Below are 19,438 nucleotides of genomic sequence, written 5' to 3' on the forward strand. Positions count from 1 at the left end.
GAAAATCTATTGGAAAGGGTCACCACCTAAAAGTCAGTTCTGCGGGAGCTCTGGTGGCCTAGTGTCAAGAAGCAGCACTGCAGTCCCACAGGAACAGGGTTCAAATCCACCAGATGCTCTGCTGGAGAAGGAGGGACAATCTCCTCCTGTACCAGTCAGATCCGATTTGACGGTACACACACAAAATAAAAATTAAAAAAAGAATGTCTATTTGTGTTTTATTGACTATGCAAAAGCATTTGACTGTTTGGATTAACATATAATGGCTAACACTGATATTAACTGGAATTTCAGAACACTTAATTACACCCACATGAAACATATCTAGACCGAGAGGCTGATGTGTAAACACTTCATGGTTTAAAAGGAAGAAATGTGTGCATCAGAACTGTATTTTTTCTCCATATCTATTCAGTCTATATACAGAGCAGAGGATTCAAGAATCTGGCCTTTATGAAGAAGAAAGAAACATAAGAACTGGAGGAAGACTTTTCAATAACCTAAGTTACACAGATGACACAATCTTGCTTTCTGAAAGTAAGGAGGACTTGAAACACTTGCTGCAGAAGACCAAGGACTAAAAGGACTGTAGAAGATCACGGACTTAATCTCAACTTTAAGAAAATAAAAATCCTCACCACTGGGTCATTTAGATGGCATGATAGATGAATATATGACTGAAGTTGTTAAAAATTTTTTTCCGACTTGTATTGTATCCACAATAAAAAATCTGGGTGAAGAAATCAAAAGAAAATCTACTCTAATAGACCTAACGTGATGAGAAGCAACAAAAGTCAGTTTAAAGACTCATGTGCCTGATTCAAGTCATGATCTTTTCAACTTCTCACTTCCCATACTAAGAGTCTTTAAAATTCAGCAAGTCTGAAGAATAAGTTACTAATTGGACAGTCTTAGGTCCTGGCACACCAAACGAAGCACAGATACATAGAGGCAAACAGTGTCCTCCTGGTCAGTGTAATGATTTGCATATTGCTCTTGGAAGGTTGACAGTAGGTTGCATATTAAACAATTTGGGAATCCCCCATTTATTGAAGATTCTATAGATTGTACTGCTAATTTCTCCAACATTCTGGACTAGAGAGAATGATCTATATTTGCCTCCTAGGGCTCAGCATAAAAACTGCAGCCTCCTTCCCAGGTTATACACACCCCCCAACTCAACCTGTTTTTCTCTACCACCTTCAGTTGAGGAGGAGATATGGAATAGCAAGAAACAAGTCTTTGAAGGCTTGGGAAAAATCAAATATGGAAAGCATCATTAATCTATCCTTGCCCTGCTACTCCTGAGTCAGGGAAAGTCTCTGGACAGACACAAATAATTGTTCTGAGTAATTTTCCCTGTCAAAGCTTCAAATCTACTGAACAGTTGCCAAATCTCCATTGTACTTTGTGGAATCAGACTGTTAAATAGAAAGCAAGTGGACACTGTTTTTAGCATTTCCCCCATCAACCAGAAAACACTGTAATCAGCCTAGACAAGTTGCTTTCTGTAATCTCATGCCTTCTTGTAAAGGAAAGAAAGTATAGTCTAATTAGAGTTTTTGCTGGCTTTGAAAGACTTAACCCTGCTTAGGCCTTTTGGCACCTAAATGACGGAACTCAAAATATCACACAGTCAGGAACTCAAAAGATGAGTTGCACTGGAAAAATTTGCTGTCAAGAAACTCTCCAGAGTGCTAATGAGCAGTGATGTCAGTCTAGAGACTGAGGTGTGACTGATCCATGCCATGGTCTTCTCAATTGCTTGCTATGCATCTGAGAGCTGGACAATAAATAAGAATGACAGAAAAATAAACAATGCCTTTGATTTGTGGTGCTGAAGAAGAGTACTAAACATGTCATAGAATGCCAAGAGAATAAACAGATCTGTCTTGCAGAGCATGAAACCAGGTTTCTCCTTAGAGGCAAGGATTTTGAAGCTCCATCTCTCCTACTTTTCAGCATTGTCAGAAGGGGCCAGGCCTTGGAGAAGGACATCATGCTTGGGAGGGTAGAGAGAGTCAGTATAAGAGAGGAAGATCCAGGATGTGATGGATTGACATAAATAGGACATGAGGCCACACAAGATGAATTTCTTAATTTTCTAGAGAATGCTGAAACATCTCTGAGGATCACCCTAGCAATGGCTGGAGTGGCCAGGGTTGGAATGATGAGCAGCACACACAGCACAGGTGTACACGAAGGCAGGGGTTGGAGGAAGACAGTTTCTGAGACTGGATGCAGTGTGACCACTGAAACGTGCTAAAACTGGAGTTCTTTTTATCTCTTCACCACTTGCTAATATTTCCCACTAGGGGAAGAGTAGTTGTTGTTGTTGCTGTTGCTGTTGTTGCTGTTATGTGCCGTCAAGTCGCCTGTGACTTATACTGACTCTATGTACAAGAGCCCTAAACCCTGCTCTGTCCTGTGCCAAACTCATTGTCACAGACACACCCACCCTGATTACCCCAGTCACTGAATCAATCCACCTCATAGAGGGTCTTCCCCTCCTCTGCTGTCCCTCCATCCTCCCAAGCATGATGTCTCTCTTCAAGGACCGGGGTCCCTCCTTGCAACATGTCTAAAGAATGTCAGGCAAAGCCTCAGAATCCTTGTCTCCAAGGAGCAACCTGGTTTAACCCTCTCCAGGATGAATCTGTTTGTTTTCCTAGCAGTCCATGGTACTCTCAATACTCTTCTCCAGCACCACAGCTCAAAGGCATCAATCCTCCTTCTATCCTCCCTACTCATTGTCCAACTCTCTGACACATAACAAGTGATTCCAAAGACCTGTATCCTATGCACCTTAGTCTCCAGAGTGACATCATTGCTCTTCAGCACTTTGGAGAGGTCCCTAACAGCAGACTTTCGCATTGCAATGTCTTTTAATTTCCTGGTTGCTGGTGCCAAGAGTATTGACTGTGGAGCCAAACAAACTAAAGCTGTGAACAATCTCAATTTCTTCACCATCCATCCTGATGCTGCCAATTGGTCCTGTGGTGGGAATCTTTGTTTTCTTGATATTGAGCCTCAATCCATATCGAAGACTGCAGTCCTTGACCCTCTGCAGCAAGTGCTTTAGGTCCTCCTCACATTCAGCAAGGCAGGTTGTGTCATCTGCATAACGCAGATTGTTGATGGATCTTCCACCAATCTTGATGCCACTTCTTCCCACAGAGCCCAGCCTCCCAGATAATCTGTTTTGCATATATATTGAAAAGTTTCTGCATATAGGTTGAGCAAGAGCCTATGGTGATGAAGGAAGAAGTTTAAGCTGCTTTGAAGGAAATAGCAAAAAATAAGGCCCCAGGAATAGATGGTATACCAATTGACATATTTCAACTAACAGATGCTGCCCTAGATGTGCTCACCAGGTTGTGCCAAGAAATCTGGAGAACAACCACCTGGTCTACTGACTAGAAGAGATCTATATTTGTTCTCATTCCAAAAAAGGGTGGCACAACAGAGTGTGGAAATTATGGCACATAACAACAACAATCATTGATTTCACATGCAAGCAAGATTCTACTGAAGATTATCCAAAAACGACTGGAACAGTACATCAGCAGAGAACTGTCAGAAGTCCAGGCTGGGCTTAAAAGGGGTCGCGGTACTAGGGATATTGTAGCTGATGTTAGATGTATCAGCTGAAAGCAGGGAATACCAGAAGAATGTATATTTGTATCTCATTGATTATGCAAAGGTGTTTGACTGTGTGAATCATAACAAACTGTGGCTGACTCTGAGAAGAATGGGAATCCCAGAACACTTGATCATGCTAATATGAAACCTATACTTGGACCAAGAGGCAGTTGTCAGAACAGAGCAGGGAAGCACTGCATGGTTCAAAATTGGGAAGGGCGTACACCAAAGAAGAGTTGAGGTGACTATAAATAAGTGAACAGAACTACACACCTTGGTAATTTAGCAAAACAAGTGATAAAGGTTAATTAAGGTAATGAAGAGGAGGCGTGGTTGGTGAAAAATAGAACCTGGGCAAAAGTGTTAAAGAGAACAAGAGAAGGACATGTCCCTGAAAAGTCAAGGGTGGACCTACTGGCTTGCTGCCAATAGAAAGAGAGAGAGCTACTTCCATGTGGGCACTGCTTTTTTTGACTCCCAATCTCCAGAGACTGGTCATAACCTAGCCCTACCTATGGAGGAGTGGGACTTGTCAGGGTTTGGATCCCTTGCATTCCTGAGAAGGGGATGTCTTCCTGATGTAACACCTTTTAGCTGGCTCCTACTAAAAGTACTATTGAAAAGATTGAAATTAAAATAGTCCCTATAGTTCTCAGCTGAATTAAACTCAAGTGTCTATAGTTCTCAGCTAAGTTAAACTCAGGAATTTTTAAAGCCCCACACCCAGGTATCCAGGGAAACAGTATTTCAAGAATAGCTAGCAGAAGGGCAGAGCAAACAAGCAAAGATTGTTTCTCAACTGATAACCCATGTGCCTTTGTTTCCCGACTGATAACCAATGTATCTTGTGCTTTTCCACTGCCCTAGAGTTTGAACTCATTGTATACTTAAGAATTTGTGACACCACCATATAGTTAAAGATCTATCTAACTGCTACATGTGCTACGTGACTGCCGCAAGTGCTACGTGCAAAAATGCTGTGTAAACCCTGAGCGAACACTGAACCAATGAATTCAAACTGTGCTTTCATCACCCAATGAGAAGCTGATACTCAGTTGTATCCCCCTAAAGTGTATAAAAAAACCCAACTTTGTCTGCTCTCGGTCGGCTCCTCTATCTCTTGCCAGAGATAAGAGTCAGCCCGGAGCTCTGCAATAAACCTCTTATCTCTTGCTGTTGCATCAAGCTGGTGTCTTGGAGTCTTGGGTCTTCGCTGTCCACTCGGGACAGAACAGGACCAGCGGTTGGGGGGTCCTTCACTATCACACTGGTTTATCACACTGGTGTATCTGTTTTTGGCTTCCCTTCCTATTTCCTCTAAGAAACTTTATTTTTAGCCTTCTCCTATGGGGAAGGGATGGAAAAGAGAAAGAAAGGAAGGAAGGAAGGCAGAGAGACAGAGATGCAGCAGCAATTCTATCCCTTGACAACCAGCTTCAGAGAGTCCTGGTGAGAACATTAGGCAGGTGGCACAGGCCAAGACCTGAAACATGGAGTCTCAGAGAGGTTGTAAGCAAATTTTGTTAACAAAAAAGTGATTAACAAATCGCATATAACGCGCAGTCCTGTTTTAATTTTATATCTAATTGATGGCATTGCAGGTAACATTTTTCTTTGCCTTGTATGTCTCAAACTCGCATGGTGTATTAATCAGTTACCGTAATAGCCTATCCCTGATTCCATACAGCACTGAGGTCACTTGCTCTCACTAAACTGAGTGCCTGGTCCTTGGGAGGGCGTATATAAGAAAGGGGTATGGGGTACCCAGAGGAGATATAACAATAAAGGGGTGGCCAGAATAGTGTGTTCTGGATAGAGATGTTCATGGTGTGGTATGTGGCCAACAAAAGAGCGTCAGGAGCGTAAAAAGGTTTACACCTTATTGACTTGACCACCACTACGGGGTCAAAGTCAACAACAACAACGATAAAACAAAGCTGTCCGCGGAACGTCATAGCGCCTGCGCACTGGGCAGCCACAGCGACCTGGGTGTGAGCCGTAGGCGGAGGGCGGGGAATGGGCAGAACTGCGGCTGCGCATGGAGCCGCGCGGCCCGCCCACCCACAACTCCCCACACCCCTTATCCCCGCGGAGCAAGTTTCCGGCGCCGCAGCTCTTCCGGACCCCGAGCTAGAGGCTGGAGTCGAAGAACGGCAGGTACCGACTGGCTGACGGCTGACATTCGGGCCTGAGAGACCATGACATCCAGCGGCGCCTGTGGATCGACGGCGCGCTGGGCGCTGCCCCTCGGCGTCTTCGCGCTGCTCCTGCTGCTCTTCCCGGCGACTCACGCGCAGCAGACCCTCGGGACTGGTGGGTCCAGACCGGCAGGGCTCGGGCAGGGTGGGTGCAGGGGTCCCGGGTAGGGTCGTCGCCTTTCCCCATGGCCGCGCACCTGGAGCAGCAGCACCTTTGTCGCAGATCGCTCCCCAGCGACGATCCCCGGGCAGACGCCGCGACGCTGGGCTCCGGGGCGCCAAGAGGCGGGCACGGAGCTGGAGGCGACCAGAAGCTCGGGCTGACTCGCGGGGCCTGCGGGGAGTTCACTGCCACACCCAGTCCCTCTCCGGTGGGGCCGTGTTGTGGTTGGGGGCACCAGCCGAAAAGGCGACACCAGTGACGTGACCAGGGGGAGTCCGTCTTGGGCTTGGTTTGCCTTCTGTCCCGCCCTCCCCCCGCGCGTGACGAGACAACCCGATCTCGATAACTTGGACCAGCATCCAGCGCGGTGGTGGAAAGTGTCCGCGGGGCGCGCAGTGTTGTTTCTCCCTGGCTTGGCGCTTCGCCTTTGGGTTTCATTTGATCTTTCTGTAACCCGTGAGGAAAGAGTTAGCTAGTTTGTCTTCGGATTTCTATTTGAAATCTAAAAGTAGACCCTAAAAAATCCCTATTCGCAAGTTCTACAGCTGGATAGAGGACCCAGGATTTAAGATCAGGCCAACTGCCGACCCCTCCTTAGCCTTCATGTCTGCCAGGCACTGTCACCTGCAGGGACTTGTTATGTAATGGACCACCCACCACGGTGCACCATTCAAAGGTTAGAGCAAAGGGATTTGCAGATGCAGCTGTGAGTTCTTGAGGTTCTTGTGTGCCTGGAGTCAAGTCAGGAAAGGTGGATTTTAGTGAAATGCTACTATCTTGAAGTAATGTCTCTTTGAAGCAAGGGATTCCAGACTGGCACCGGACATTTTTTCTTACTTGTTCACTTGACCTAGTCACCTATCTGGTACTGGAGCCTTTGTGGTGACCACAGTCCTTATTTTAGAGAGTCCTTGGGAAGATTGACCAAGCAAACGTAATTGGGATGCAAAAGAAACAGTTGGGATGCAGGATGAAGTGTTTTGGGAGAGTTGTGTCAGAAAGCATAGTCTGAGGCCCAAAGGGTTCAAGAAGTCAGGGGAAATTGAGTTTAGAGTGAGGAGAGGGCAACAGTAAAAAGTTGGGCCAAGAGGAGTTTGGTCCTTAGGCAGAGGAAGTCTTGGGAAGGAGGTTTTTCTACCGCCACCGGTGGAGTCTCTATTGAGATTCTTGCTGTTGTTGAATACCATCCAGTTCATTCTGATACAGATGCTCAGTGAGGTTTAAGTTTTATGAAAACAGCACTGATCATTTTTTAAAATATATATTTGGTAAGATAAACAAGCTCAAACTTGGCACTGTCATGATTCTGTCTCACTGAACCTAGTTGACAGAGTAGAACTGTTCCAAAAGGTTTTCTTGGCTGCATCTTTATGGAAGCAGAAAGTCAGGCTATTCTCCTGCAAAGCAGCTGGGTGCATTTGGATTGCCAGCCCTTTGGCTAGCAGATTAACTGTAGTCTTTTGGTTAGGTTAATTCTTGTACTACCAGGGCACCTAGTTTTGGGTTGTAGAGTCATAAATGCACTCTTAAACTTCACTTTGCTGACCATTAAAGTTGATTTGAGGTCCAGCAAGAATTACCCAGCTAGAGTGGTTTTCAGCTCAGGTTAGCTTAAGCTTTTTGAGGTCTTTTTCAAACGGCAAGGCACCTTCTCTCTGTTGATCTTACTGAATATTTGTTGTAGGTAGGCTTGGTTCTTATCTGCTCCTTTTCACCTACTTCCATGTGTGCTGTGGGCTGGTGACGATAGCAACTCGGCCTTCTTGGAGTTTGTTACTGAGTCGGTGAGTCAGTGAGTTCCAAGGACTAGGGTGAATGGAGTCCTTTTTACCAAAAAGGATAAATATCTGCAAAGAACCTGTGATCATCAGTACTCTATCACTGATTTCAGAGCATATTTGCAGGTATTGTTAGAGAATAGGTGGCAGGAAAACAACCCTGAAGCTAGGCTCAAGAAATCCTCGGCTACTCTAATTTTAGCATTGGATCTGGATCTCTGTATTTTTTTGTTTTATTTTCTTTTTTACCTTCCCCCCCCCCCCCCTTTTGTATCTGGATGTCTGAGGGTGTAGAAACTATATGAAGTGCGTGCAAGTTGACTATGACAGGCGATAGTTAAATTGAAACTGATTTGTAATAATTCACCCCTAGCCCCAGGGCTTCCATCTTAACCATTGATCTATCTGGAAACTGTACAGGTTTGCTTCTAATTACAGAAGTCGCCTCATATTTGCCTCCTAGCTACTCCCTAGGTTCCTCTGTGGATCAGTGCTTATTTCTTTAATTAGGAAGTCTTCACATAGTGGAGGTGGTATCATATTGTCCTAAAGGACTCTAATCTATGTATCTGCCCACGGTATTCTCAAAGGAAGGTTGTTTATGGCAACTGGCCACTCCCTTTTGCCCAAGTAGGTTGTGATGGGCTCCTGCAAGAGTATGACTGTTTATTTTCCTTACAAGAATACTTTGTAAATATAAAGAAAACCACACCAACACTTTTTATTTTCTCATTGAGGGATAAGATGTAAAAGAGTGAGTGATTAGGAACCCACAATATATTGAAGATCTTGTTAGCAGAATTAATGCTTTGAAAGAAATCTTGATGGAGGCCACTCTAGTTGTGTGTGACCAGAATTGTGAACTCCTCTTCTCCCAACCTTGAAAGACATCATCAGCTGCTGGAAGGACTTCCTTGTGCTGATCCTAAGAGGAGAGCCATGGGGTCCTCGGGCAAGTCAACAGAGGTGTTTCTCCTATAGTCCTGATTTGGAAGGGGGTCAGCACTCAAAGAAAACTTCTTGAGAATGTGTCCTTACTCTTAGTAAATTGTGCAAATTGCATTATGCATATGGGATATTCTTTTGATATATACTACCACTCGTTAATTCTTCATTTTCAAATGAGATAGCATTTTACTAGGACCTTTGTCTAAATTAAATTTCCCTTCATTTTTTTTACTTGAAGTGCATATTATTGTCACTCTTGATATATGTCTGTCACCAGGCTGGTAAGCACAATGCTCCTTTACTAACGGGCTTGTCTACTGCCAAGGGGCATGGTAGACTGCATCCCAGGGCCTGACATGTGACACACACATGATAATGAATATACTTGATCATTTTCTTTCTTTAAATGTATCTCTTTACACATGCTTGTGTGTGTCCTTTGTACTTAATGAATTAATTGGCATGCTTGGAACTTTAGGCAGGAACCCAAAGTGGGTCATGGTAACCAGTGTAACAAAAGAACCTTTTTTGTCTGTCTATATAATTTTCCAAGTAAATGAGACTTCAAGTTCATTCACTTTTGATAAATAGGATCTAAGTGATCTGGCTGAAGATTATTTTTTAAATGGCTTGGACATTAAAATAGAACTTCCAGAAATTCCAGTTGGATTCAGAAGAGGCTAAACACTAGAGATGTCATTGCTAATGACAGATAGGTTGTGACTGAAAACAGAGAATACTAGAAAGTTGTTTACATGTTGTTTATTGATAATGTAAAGGCATTTGACTGTATGGATCACAAATTATTGATAATATTGAGAAAAATGGGAATCCTATAATACTTAATTGTGCTCTTACAAAACCTATGCATAGGTCAAGAATGAGGAAACACTGAATATTTTAAAATCAGGAAAGGTATATATACATCAAGGTTGTATCCTTTCTCCAAGGATTCCGTTTGTATGTTGAACAAATAATTTGAGAAAGCCCAACTAAAGAAGAATGTGGCATCAGGATTGGAAGAAGACTCATCAACAGCCTGCATTATGCAGATGACACAACCTTGCTTACAGAAGATGAAGGTAACTTGAAGCCCTTACTGAATAAATATCGGACTGCAACTGTCAATATGGATTACATCTCAACATGAAGAAAACAAAACTCTTCACCATTGGACCAGTAGGCAACATCATGATAAATGGAGAAGAGATTTAAGTTGCCAAGGATTTAATTTTACTTGGATCCACAGTGAATGCCTACTATTTCAGCTGTCAAGAAATTAGAGAAAATCTGCTGTCAAAGACCTCTTTAAAATGGTAATCAGCAATGATAAGGTGCAACTGATCCAAGGCATGGTGTTTTCAGTTTATTATGTTTGAAAGTTGGGCAGTGACTAAGGTCGAAGAAGAGTCAATGCCTTTAATTTGTGATGTTGGCAAAGAGTATTGAAAATTTCATAGACACCTAAAAGAACAAACAAATATGTCTTGGAGGACATGCATCCAAGGTGCTGTTTGTAGGCAAGGATGGTGAAACTTCATCTTACATACTTTGGGCATGTTGTCAGGAGAGACCAGTCCTGGTGAGAAATAATCATGCTGGGATACGTGGAAGGTCAAAGAGAGGAAGACCTTTAGCAAGACAGTTTGACACAGTGGTTATAAGTGAACTTGAGCGTGGCAGAGATGGTGAGGATGATGCAGGATAAAGCACGTTCCAGTCTATTGTCACAGTCAGCTCAGGGGCACTTAACAATTGAAGACTTTGTCAGTATTTCAGAAGTTCTGACATTGCCTCAGCATTTGACTTAAGGAGCAAGGGCATCTTCTTATCTCTGGCCTTAAGCACATAATTCCTACACCTTGTGATAAGAGGTGTAATGACCTCTTGGAGAAATCAAGTGCTGCCTTGTTTTAAATCCAGAGTCATTGAGTGACATTTTCCTACCTTTCTGTGTGAGGTGCTGTGGTATTTTCAGATGAGAGACCAATGTGCCTATCTCAGCTTTTGCAGTGATCTGAGTGAGGAGCTTAGACTGACCTTTACATCACAAGTCTGCCTTGCTTTCACTTGTACTGGCATTGTCAAGGCCAGGTTACTGTCTGCAGTACTGTACCTCAGGTTGTCCCGTGACTCATACTGTCCTGTAGCTTTGAGGCCCTGGGGGAGTGGAGTTTGTGTTGTGTATCATGGAGTGCAATTCTGTTTTGTTCACACAAGACCAGTTATCCAAACACAGCTTTAAATCGGAAAATTCCTGTCCTTTTTGCCTCCCATGACTGGAGGCCTCTCAGACAGGTGAAAAGTAATTGTGTAAGTATTCTTGTAAATAATTTTAAAATGGAATTTTGAGTGGAGTGTGTTGGATGACTGTGCACATCTCGCCAGAGTTTTTACCTCAACTTTATTTAGAAACATTTCAAAGCTACAGAAAGATTGAAGGTTTAGTCCAGTGAGTGGACTCCTGAATCCCTTTCTGGATTCACATTTGCTGCACTTGCTTTGCAATTCCCTCTCTGTATCTACTACTTATTAGTTTTATAAAAGCATTTGGGTGTGAGTGATAATAGGTTGCATCAGCTCTAAATTCTTCACTGTATGTGTTCTAAGTATGAGGATACGCTCTTACAGTATATGATGATCAAAATATAGATACTTAACATTGATCGATACTTGATGTACTATGTAGTCCATGTCCAAATGTGGTTAACTATCCCTGTATTGTCCTTTATTTACTTTGACTGCATCTAGGATCACACATGCTTTTAGCTTGATATTGGTTTAGTCTCCTTTGAGCAAGACTAACCCACCCCACCCACCCTCCTGTTTTCATGTTGCTAGTTTATAAAAACCACTCCTTTGGCTGGGTGATCCAGCAGTGTGGAATTTATCAAACAATATCACTGATATCACATGCAAGCAAAATTCTGCTGAAGATTATCTGGAAATGACCAGAACAGTACATTAACAGAATTACAAGCTGGGTTTAGAAGAAGCCATGGAACTAGAGACATTTAGATTTTTATTATTATTTTTTTTTCTGTGTATACCATCAAATCGGATCTGACTGATACAGGAGGAGACTGTCCATCCTTCTCCAGCAGAGCATCTAGTGGGAGACATTATTTCTAATGTCAGATGTATCTTGGCTGAAAGCAAAAGAGTATCAGAAGAATGACTGACTGTGTTTCATTGCCTGTACAAAGGCATTTGACTGTGTAGATCACAACAAATTGTGGCTAACCTTGAGGAAAATGGGAATCCCAAAACATTTCATTGTGCACATGCAAAACCTACATTTGTCAAACAACTGTGAGATATCATCTCACCCCAGTCAGAGTAGCAAAATTTAACAAAACAGCAAGCAACAAATGCTGGCGAGGTTGTGGAGAAACTGGAACCCTTATTCACTGTTGGTGGGAGTGTAAAATGGTGTAACCACTGTAGAAAGCAGTATGGCGCTTTCTCAAAAAGTTGCAAATAGAGATACCGTTTGACCCAGCAATTCCACTATTGGGAATATATCCCAAAGAGACCATAACTGACATCCATGCAGATATGTGAACACCCATGTTTATTGCGGCTCTGTTCACAATAGCAAGAAGTTGGAAACAATGCAGGCGCCCATCAACAAACAAATGGATAGAGAAGCTGTGGTATATTCTCACAATGGAATACTACGCTGCATTGAAAAACAAGGAACTCATGCAATATTATTCAAAATGGGTGAGCCTGGAGGACATTATTCTGTGTGAAATATCTCAGATGCAAAAGGACAAATGTTGCATGGTGCCACTGTTGTAAAATGGGACTGATATCAGGGTTGGGGTAAGACTGAGAAAAACTGGATAAATTGTGTATACTGCATTGAAACAGATGAGGGAGTGAATAATTTAAAAGCGATGTATGATAGGGTCTGTCTTATGGTTATCACAAGAGTCCACAATTAAGGTTGCATAGTGGAATGTACTTGGGCCGATGGGAGGGATGCGGGGGGATTGCGTACCAGGGAAGGAGTGTTTCTTTTACTTTTGAAAGAGAGGACCGAATGGGGGCGGGGCCGGGGGGGGGAGTGCAGCAGTGAATGAATGGAAATCCAAAATCTCTGTAAATGCTCATTAAAATTATTTTTTTAAAAACACACCTACATTTGGATTGGGAGGCAGTTATCAGAACAGAGCAAGGAAACACTTCATGGTTCAAAATTAGCAAGAGAGTGTGTCAGGGATATGTTCTGTCTCCATACCTTTTCAATCTGTGGAACCGATCGTTTGGGAGGCTGGGCTTTATGAAGAGGAATGTGGCATCAGGAATAGAGGAAGACTCATCAACAACCTGCATTATGTAGATGTCACAACCTTGCTTACTGACACTGAGGAGTAAGTGCTGCAGAAGGTCAAGGACTATAATCTTCAATATGGGTAGAAGCTTAACATCAGGAAGACAAAAGATTTTCACCACTAGGCCAATTGGCAGCACCATGATGGATAGAAAAGAATTGAGATGACAATGAAAGAACTTTTTTCCCCAAAGAAAAAAGCCAACTGGGGGAGGGGAGCAGGGAGGAAAATGCAACCATAAATAAATTGAAATTAAAAAAAAAAGAAAAGAAATTAAGGTTGTTAACAATTTCAGCTTGCTTGGTTCCACAGTCAACACTCTTAACACCAGCAGTCAGGAAATCAAAAGACAGATTGCATTGAAGAAATCTGCTGTCAGTAACCTCTCCAAAGAGCTAAAGAGCAGTGATGTCATTGTAAGAGACTAAAGTGCACTTAATCCAGTCCATGGTCTTTACAATGACTTGCTATGCATCAGAGAGCTTGACAATGACTAAGGATGACAAAAGAATTGATACCTTCGAGTTGTGGTGCTGGAGAAGAGTACTGAACGTACCATGGACTACCAGGAGAACAAATAGATGTGTCTTGGAGAGGGCAAAACCAAATTTCTTCTTGGAGGCAGGTATTTTAAAGCTCTCTCTCACATATTTTGGGCACATGGCCAGAAGGGACTAGTCCTTGGAGAAGGGTCCGCATGTTCGAAAGGGTGGGGGGACAGCACAGGAGGGGAAGACCTCGGACGGGATGGATTGACACAATAACTAGGGCAATGGGAATTAGGTGTGTTGGAGTCAGTGAGATTGACTCGGGTTAGAGCAGGTTCAGAGCTGTTGTACATAAAAACAACACCCCAAAACAACCTTCAGAGACTGAGAAGAGCAGTTTAATCATGGCTGATTGGCACAGAGAGAGAGCGTGTATATATGTGTGTGTTGGGGAGGGATGCTTAACACGTTGCCACAAATGACAATTATAGCTGTCCTGCACATTTTAATTAATAAAAAAGGAACATCATTCGTACAAAGTGTGGTAATGCATTTATTTGTTAATTAATGTGTTTCTAAACATGGTCGTCAGTTTGAAAATGTGCAGCAGCGTGTTAAGGAGAGTTAGCTGTCAGCAGGTTTATGTTAACATACTAGAGATCTTTCCTTCAGTTAGCCCTCCTCTTCTGATTAGTTTGAATTTCAGGTCTATGAGCTGACTTGAGTTTGACCCTTTCCTATAGCAGCAGTGTGCTGGAAATCATGATTAGAATGGCAGTGCTACCTACATGATCAGTGGCTATTTCCAAGGCACTTACTACTCTGTGCTGAGGCTGGTGTGGGACTGAGGCTTTGCTCTTAGTCACAGCTGCAAATCCTAGTGGGCTCACGCAGTTCAAATCTACCAGATGCTCTGCAGGAGAAAGATGGGCAGTCTTCTCCCATTTGTTTTAGTGCCTCTGAAAACCAACTGGAGGGTGAACTATGAGTCAGTTCAGACATCAATAATAGAAGGCCATATAATGGCTAGGGTGTGTATGTGCTTGCTCGTGTGCATACCCTGAAGCATCTCAGGGAGAGTGATATTATAGTCTGGATCAGAGTTGAATGCCAGGTTGATTTGTGGATCACCCTTACCCAACATGCCTTGCAATCTATTCAGAGGACTCTCAGTGATTGATTTATTCATTTCCCTCCACAGTTTGCTCTCAGAATTCAAACAAAACTTGTGAAGAGTGCCTGAAAAATGTCTCGGTAAGTAACACAATATGTCACTTAATCCTCACATACATACACTTTTTCTAAAGCCAGAGTCACATATGTTTTAAGGGTTCTGCTAACTGGGATTCATGGAGGTATTTTTTATGAAGGTCATTAAGTGGATTTTGTTGTTGGCTTTGTTTTTTCCTTTCTCGGGCATACTAATCTGCTTTGTACAAACTGTTGAGCACCCTCTGATTGCTGTCCACACTTTTTTTTTAGCTCTTAGGCTGGAAGAGAGTCCTGCTGGAGCAGTATGTTAAGAATTGAACTGCTAATTGAAAGATTAGTAGTTTGAACTCAGCCAGGTTCTTTGTGAGAAAAAATGAGGCAGTCTACTCTCATAAAAATTGTCAGCCTGGAAACCCTTTGGGGCAGTTCTTCTATAGGGCCTCTGTAAGTCAGAATTGACAGTGGGTTTGATTTTATGGTAGAAGTTCTCAAGTGGCACAATCAGGAGAGTTTTTTCACTTTTCATTAAGTACATCTTAAACTATTGTAAACACAAGACACTTAAAGTCAGTACTACATAAATAGTACTACATAAATACATTTCCATTCTAACCTGGGACAAAAATGTCATGATTATCTATCTAAGCTCAGCTAATCTGCTAATTCCAAGATTTAAAATAACAAAGCAAAGTTTTCTCTTAGCCAGCATGGTAGGGGCTATCTCAAGCACAGTTCATGTGTCCCTTCATCTGTAGGGACAGATGAGTGTCAGTCTCCTCACTACCTTCAGATCATGTAAGCCAGGTTGTAGTTGCCAGTATGCTGTGAGCACTAAGCACTTTTGTGGCTGTGTTAAGAATTTTTTTTTCTGTGTGTGTGAGCTTTATTTGCCATTCAGACCTTACCCTGACAGTTTAGGAAGTCAGAAGTTTAATAAGACAGATGCTTTTTAGCCTCACTTGCATCACCTTTAAATTGAAAGGATGCCCACCCTTCAGTTTGTGGAAATCAAAGGTAAGATGCAAAACGAGCCCATTTTTTTTTATTTATTTTTAATTTGGTTTACCATCAAATTGGATCCAGCCAGCACAGGAAGAGTTTGACCCACCTTCTCCAACGGAGCATCTGGTGTATTTGAACTGCACACCTTCAGGACTGCAGTGCAGCTTCTTGCCACTAGGTCACCAGAGCTCCAAAAAGTACCCAATTTTTAACAATAGCCCACAGATTGTTGTGATTCAGTGCATGTAGAGTAGGCACCCATCATGGGCCAGATTTGATGCTAGGTGCTTGCTTTTGTGTGAACACATCCTAGTCATTATACATTAATGCATGGGAGGTAAGGAGTATGGTTTGACTGCTCACCAGGGAAGGAGGTGGCCCTGGGCTGCAGTTTGAATTTGCTAAGGATAAGCTTCCTTGGGGGGAGATATTTGTTGGAAGAAATAAGGGAGTCTCCAGACGTGCAGAGGAAGACTGTTCAGGCAGGGTGAACAGGCCCTGCAGAGGCCATGGGCAGGGAGTTGGTTCAGCATGAAAAGCAAGAGTCTCAGGTTCTCCAGGGCATTAGCTTTTCCTCTAAGTGGAATGTTCTTGAACAGATCAGAGCCACTGGCTGCTGTGCTGAGAACTGAGTGGAGCAACCAGGACCAATGGCAAACTGGTTGGAAAGCCAAGGCCTTCTCAGCTATCTGGGGGAAGTAGCATGCTCATAGGCCATGAGGTGATGAGTGGTTTTCATGTTTCACTCTTGATATTCATCCAAATGCTTATCTCTTCCAGTGTCTTTGGTGCAACACCAATAAGGCATGTCTGGACTACCCAGTCAGAAAAATCTTGCCACCTAGTTCTCTTTGTAAGCTGAGTTCTGCACGTTGGGGTGTTTGCTGGGGTAAGTTACTGTTTTAATTTACTTGTTGTAAAATTGATACTTTGTTGAAAATTCTGGAGTGTGCCCAGCTAGCCAATTCTGGCCATACATTGCCAAAAAACACAGTTGTTTTGTGGCATTCCCACCAAAAAGTTAGGGAGCCAGTGCTAGTACACAGAGTTTAGGAGAACAGCTCAGGATCTGGAGGATCACTTTCCAGACCATCAGCCTCGGCACTGATGTCTAAATCCCGTGTGTCCTCGGCTATCTCACCACGTTCCCTGCACTTGGTGCTCGTGGCTCCTGAGGTTGTGCTTGTGCTGGCTCATTCCCTTCCTTGTGCACTAGGAAACATCCCGGTGACTGCAAGTGCAGTGCTGGGAGGGCCCTTCTGGTGCCCTCTGTTTTCAGAACTTTAACATCCTAACCAAGCACTAATTCTCCAGATACTCTATCACCTGGCCAAATGCACCATTGTGTCTATGCAAGACCCCCTCTCCTGTGGGACTGTGTCCAGCTCAGAGTCAGGCTCACTGACCACCTTCCCCGTGAGCTTGGCCAGCACAGTGGTGCCCTAAAACACCATCCTTGCCCTTTTGAGCATGTATTCACCCCCTAGGTCTTTGATTGTCACTTTCAAGTGTTCTTTAGAAATTTGTATAGAGCTAGTGTTTTTCATTGTGTGGATTTCAAATTCTGTCCTACAATAGGAAAGAATTTTAACTGAACTTCAGTAAATAATTATGACCTCAGCTTTTTAAGTCATTTGTATAATCTCTATATAAAACACATTCTAACTTCATTCTTCATGCAGTGCCCTCTGTACCACACAAACTTTTAGCTGAAAATGGGTGAGAATGTATTCATTGATAGTTAATCCTACAAGAATGGTACATGTGAAGTGCATGTGTATCAGCTTATTGACATTAAGGTAGTCCATCAGTGACCATTTGAAATTCAGAGAAAATTTTGGTTTTGCCATGGCACCTCTTTCATATACTTAAAACCAACCCATAACTGACCTTTGAGTGGGTTTTCAGAAACAGTAAATTTCACTGGAAGAGACTGCCCATCCTCCCACAGAGTAGCTGGTGAATTCAAACCATGTGCATTTAAGATTGCAGCACAACTTCTTACCACAGCCAGGATGCTATGTAGAGCATTATCCAGAAGGACCAGGACAACATGCTTGGTAATGTAGAAGGTCCATGAAAAAAGATGGTGCAGGATCGGACAAGGTTCCAGTCTGTTGTTCATTAGGCTACTGTAAGTTGTAGTTGACTTGGTAGCACCTAACAGCGACAGTGAAAAAGAGGAAGATCTTCAGTGAGACAGACTGGCCCAGTGTCTGTGACAGTGGACTCCAACACAGCAGTTATTGTGAGGCTAGCATAGAACCAGGCAGTGTTTTTTTCTGTTGTATATAGGATTGCTATGAGTTGGAAACTAATTAGTGGCACCTAATACCAATGATGTGAATTGCAAAGGGCATCTCAGGAGCTGCCCTGGAGGAGAGCTCTTGTCGACTGCTCCTAACACAGTAATTCAATCTGGTTTCTTCAGAGCCCACACTCAATGCCCTTTTCATTTTGTGTTGGAGTTATATAGGAGACTTGACAAGAATTGAGAGGCAAGTGCAGTTGGATAGCTTGTCTGTAGCTGATGAGCCTACAGTTCACACAGATGGTGGAGAATCCTAGAGATTAGGTTTTAGTGAGAGGACACCACCTTTAAACCTGACTAGAAGTCTAGAGAAGTGGGAAGGAAAGTGAAGTAAGGGGAAAGAAGTAAGGGACCAGGAAGAATACCTCTCTGGGCAGTGTTTGCTTACTCTTTGTTTCTCTGGTCTTTGATATTTTATAAATGAAAAAAGTTTTATTTCCTACCCTAGGAGGTGTAGAACATTTTTGTTGATTCCAGTAAAAATTCCAGGTTAGCCAGTTACATTCATTGAGTGTGACTCATGAACCATGTTGGAGTAGATCCGTTGACCAGATAATCTACAGGCGTTTCTTTCAAGATGCCTCTGCTGCACTGCAATACCAAAGATGCTCAGTTCGAATCTACCAGATGCTCTGCTGGAGAAGGAAGGGCAATCTCCTCCTGTACCAGTCAGATCTGATTCAACAGTACACACACAAAATAATAATAAAAAAATAAAATTTTTTTTAAAAGTTAAAAAAAAAACAAAAAAAGGTGCATCCTCCACTCTCACCCCAAGCGCTGCCACCTTTAGTTAGTGGTCAAACATAATAAGGGATCCCTGTTTAGAAGGAAACTGAAGCATACATGTCTCTTATATTTTTCTTTAATGATAAACTTTTTTTAGTATTTTTTTAAAATATTCATTGTTGCACATTTATATTTTCCTTAAAGGTGGACCCCTTGAGTATGGTTGATTCTACAGGTGGTGATTGTTATTAGGTGGTGGGGCTTTTTTTTTTCTTCCCTTTTTGCCCTGTTCTCTCCTTCCCCTTTAGAAAATTTATTTTGAACATATTTTGCTCCGTTATCCTATATTTATTTATTCTTTCTTTTTAACATATTTTGTTCAGTTATCCTATTTTTGTAGTAGTGGTCTTACACAGTGTTTGTCCTTATGTAGCTGAGTTATAGTTTTTCCTATGTTATATAGTATTTCTAATCGTTTTTGGATGATCTTCAGTAGAATCTTGCTTGCATGTGAAATCAATGACACTGTTCTGTAGTTTCCACACTCAGTCGGGTCACCTTTCTTTGGAATGGGAACAAATATAGATCTCTTCCAGTCAGTTGGCCAAGTGGTTGTTCTCCAGATTT

General features: G+C 42.6%; 2 protein-coding genes across 2 annotated transcripts in view; both read left to right on the forward strand.

Moving 5' to 3' along the window:
* The window catches only part of ITGB2 (integrin, beta 2 (complement component 3 receptor 3 and 4 subunit)), a 59,669-nt gene extending 53,893 nt beyond the window's left edge, over nt 1-5,776 (forward strand). Inside the window, exon 15 of the mRNA XM_006898412.1 lies at nt 5,667-5,776. Coding sequence (XP_006898474.1) covers nt 5,667-5,776 — 110 coding nt within the window. The remainder of the gene's footprint in view (nt 1-5,666) is intronic.
* Nucleotides 5,777-6,025: 249 nt separating this feature from the next.
* PTTG1IP (pituitary tumor-transforming 1 interacting protein) overlaps nt 6,026-19,438 on the forward strand; it is a 30,640-nt gene continuing 17,227 nt past the window's right edge. The window contains exons 1-3 of the mRNA XM_006898413.1: nt 6,026-6,227; nt 14,759-14,811; nt 16,552-16,660. Of these exons, the coding sequence (XP_006898475.1) occupies nt 6,026-6,227; nt 14,759-14,811; nt 16,552-16,660 (364 nt within the window). The remainder of the gene's footprint in view (nt 6,228-14,758; nt 14,812-16,551; nt 16,661-19,438) is intronic.

The sequence above is a fragment of the Elephantulus edwardii genome, unplaced genomic scaffold (genome assembly GCF_000299155.1).
Source record: "Elephantulus edwardii isolate Elephantulus edwardi_28Jun2011 unplaced genomic scaffold, EleEdw1.0 scaffold00228, whole genome shotgun sequence".
Taxonomy (NCBI): Eukaryota; Metazoa; Chordata; class Mammalia; order Macroscelidea; family Macroscelididae; genus Elephantulus; species Elephantulus edwardii.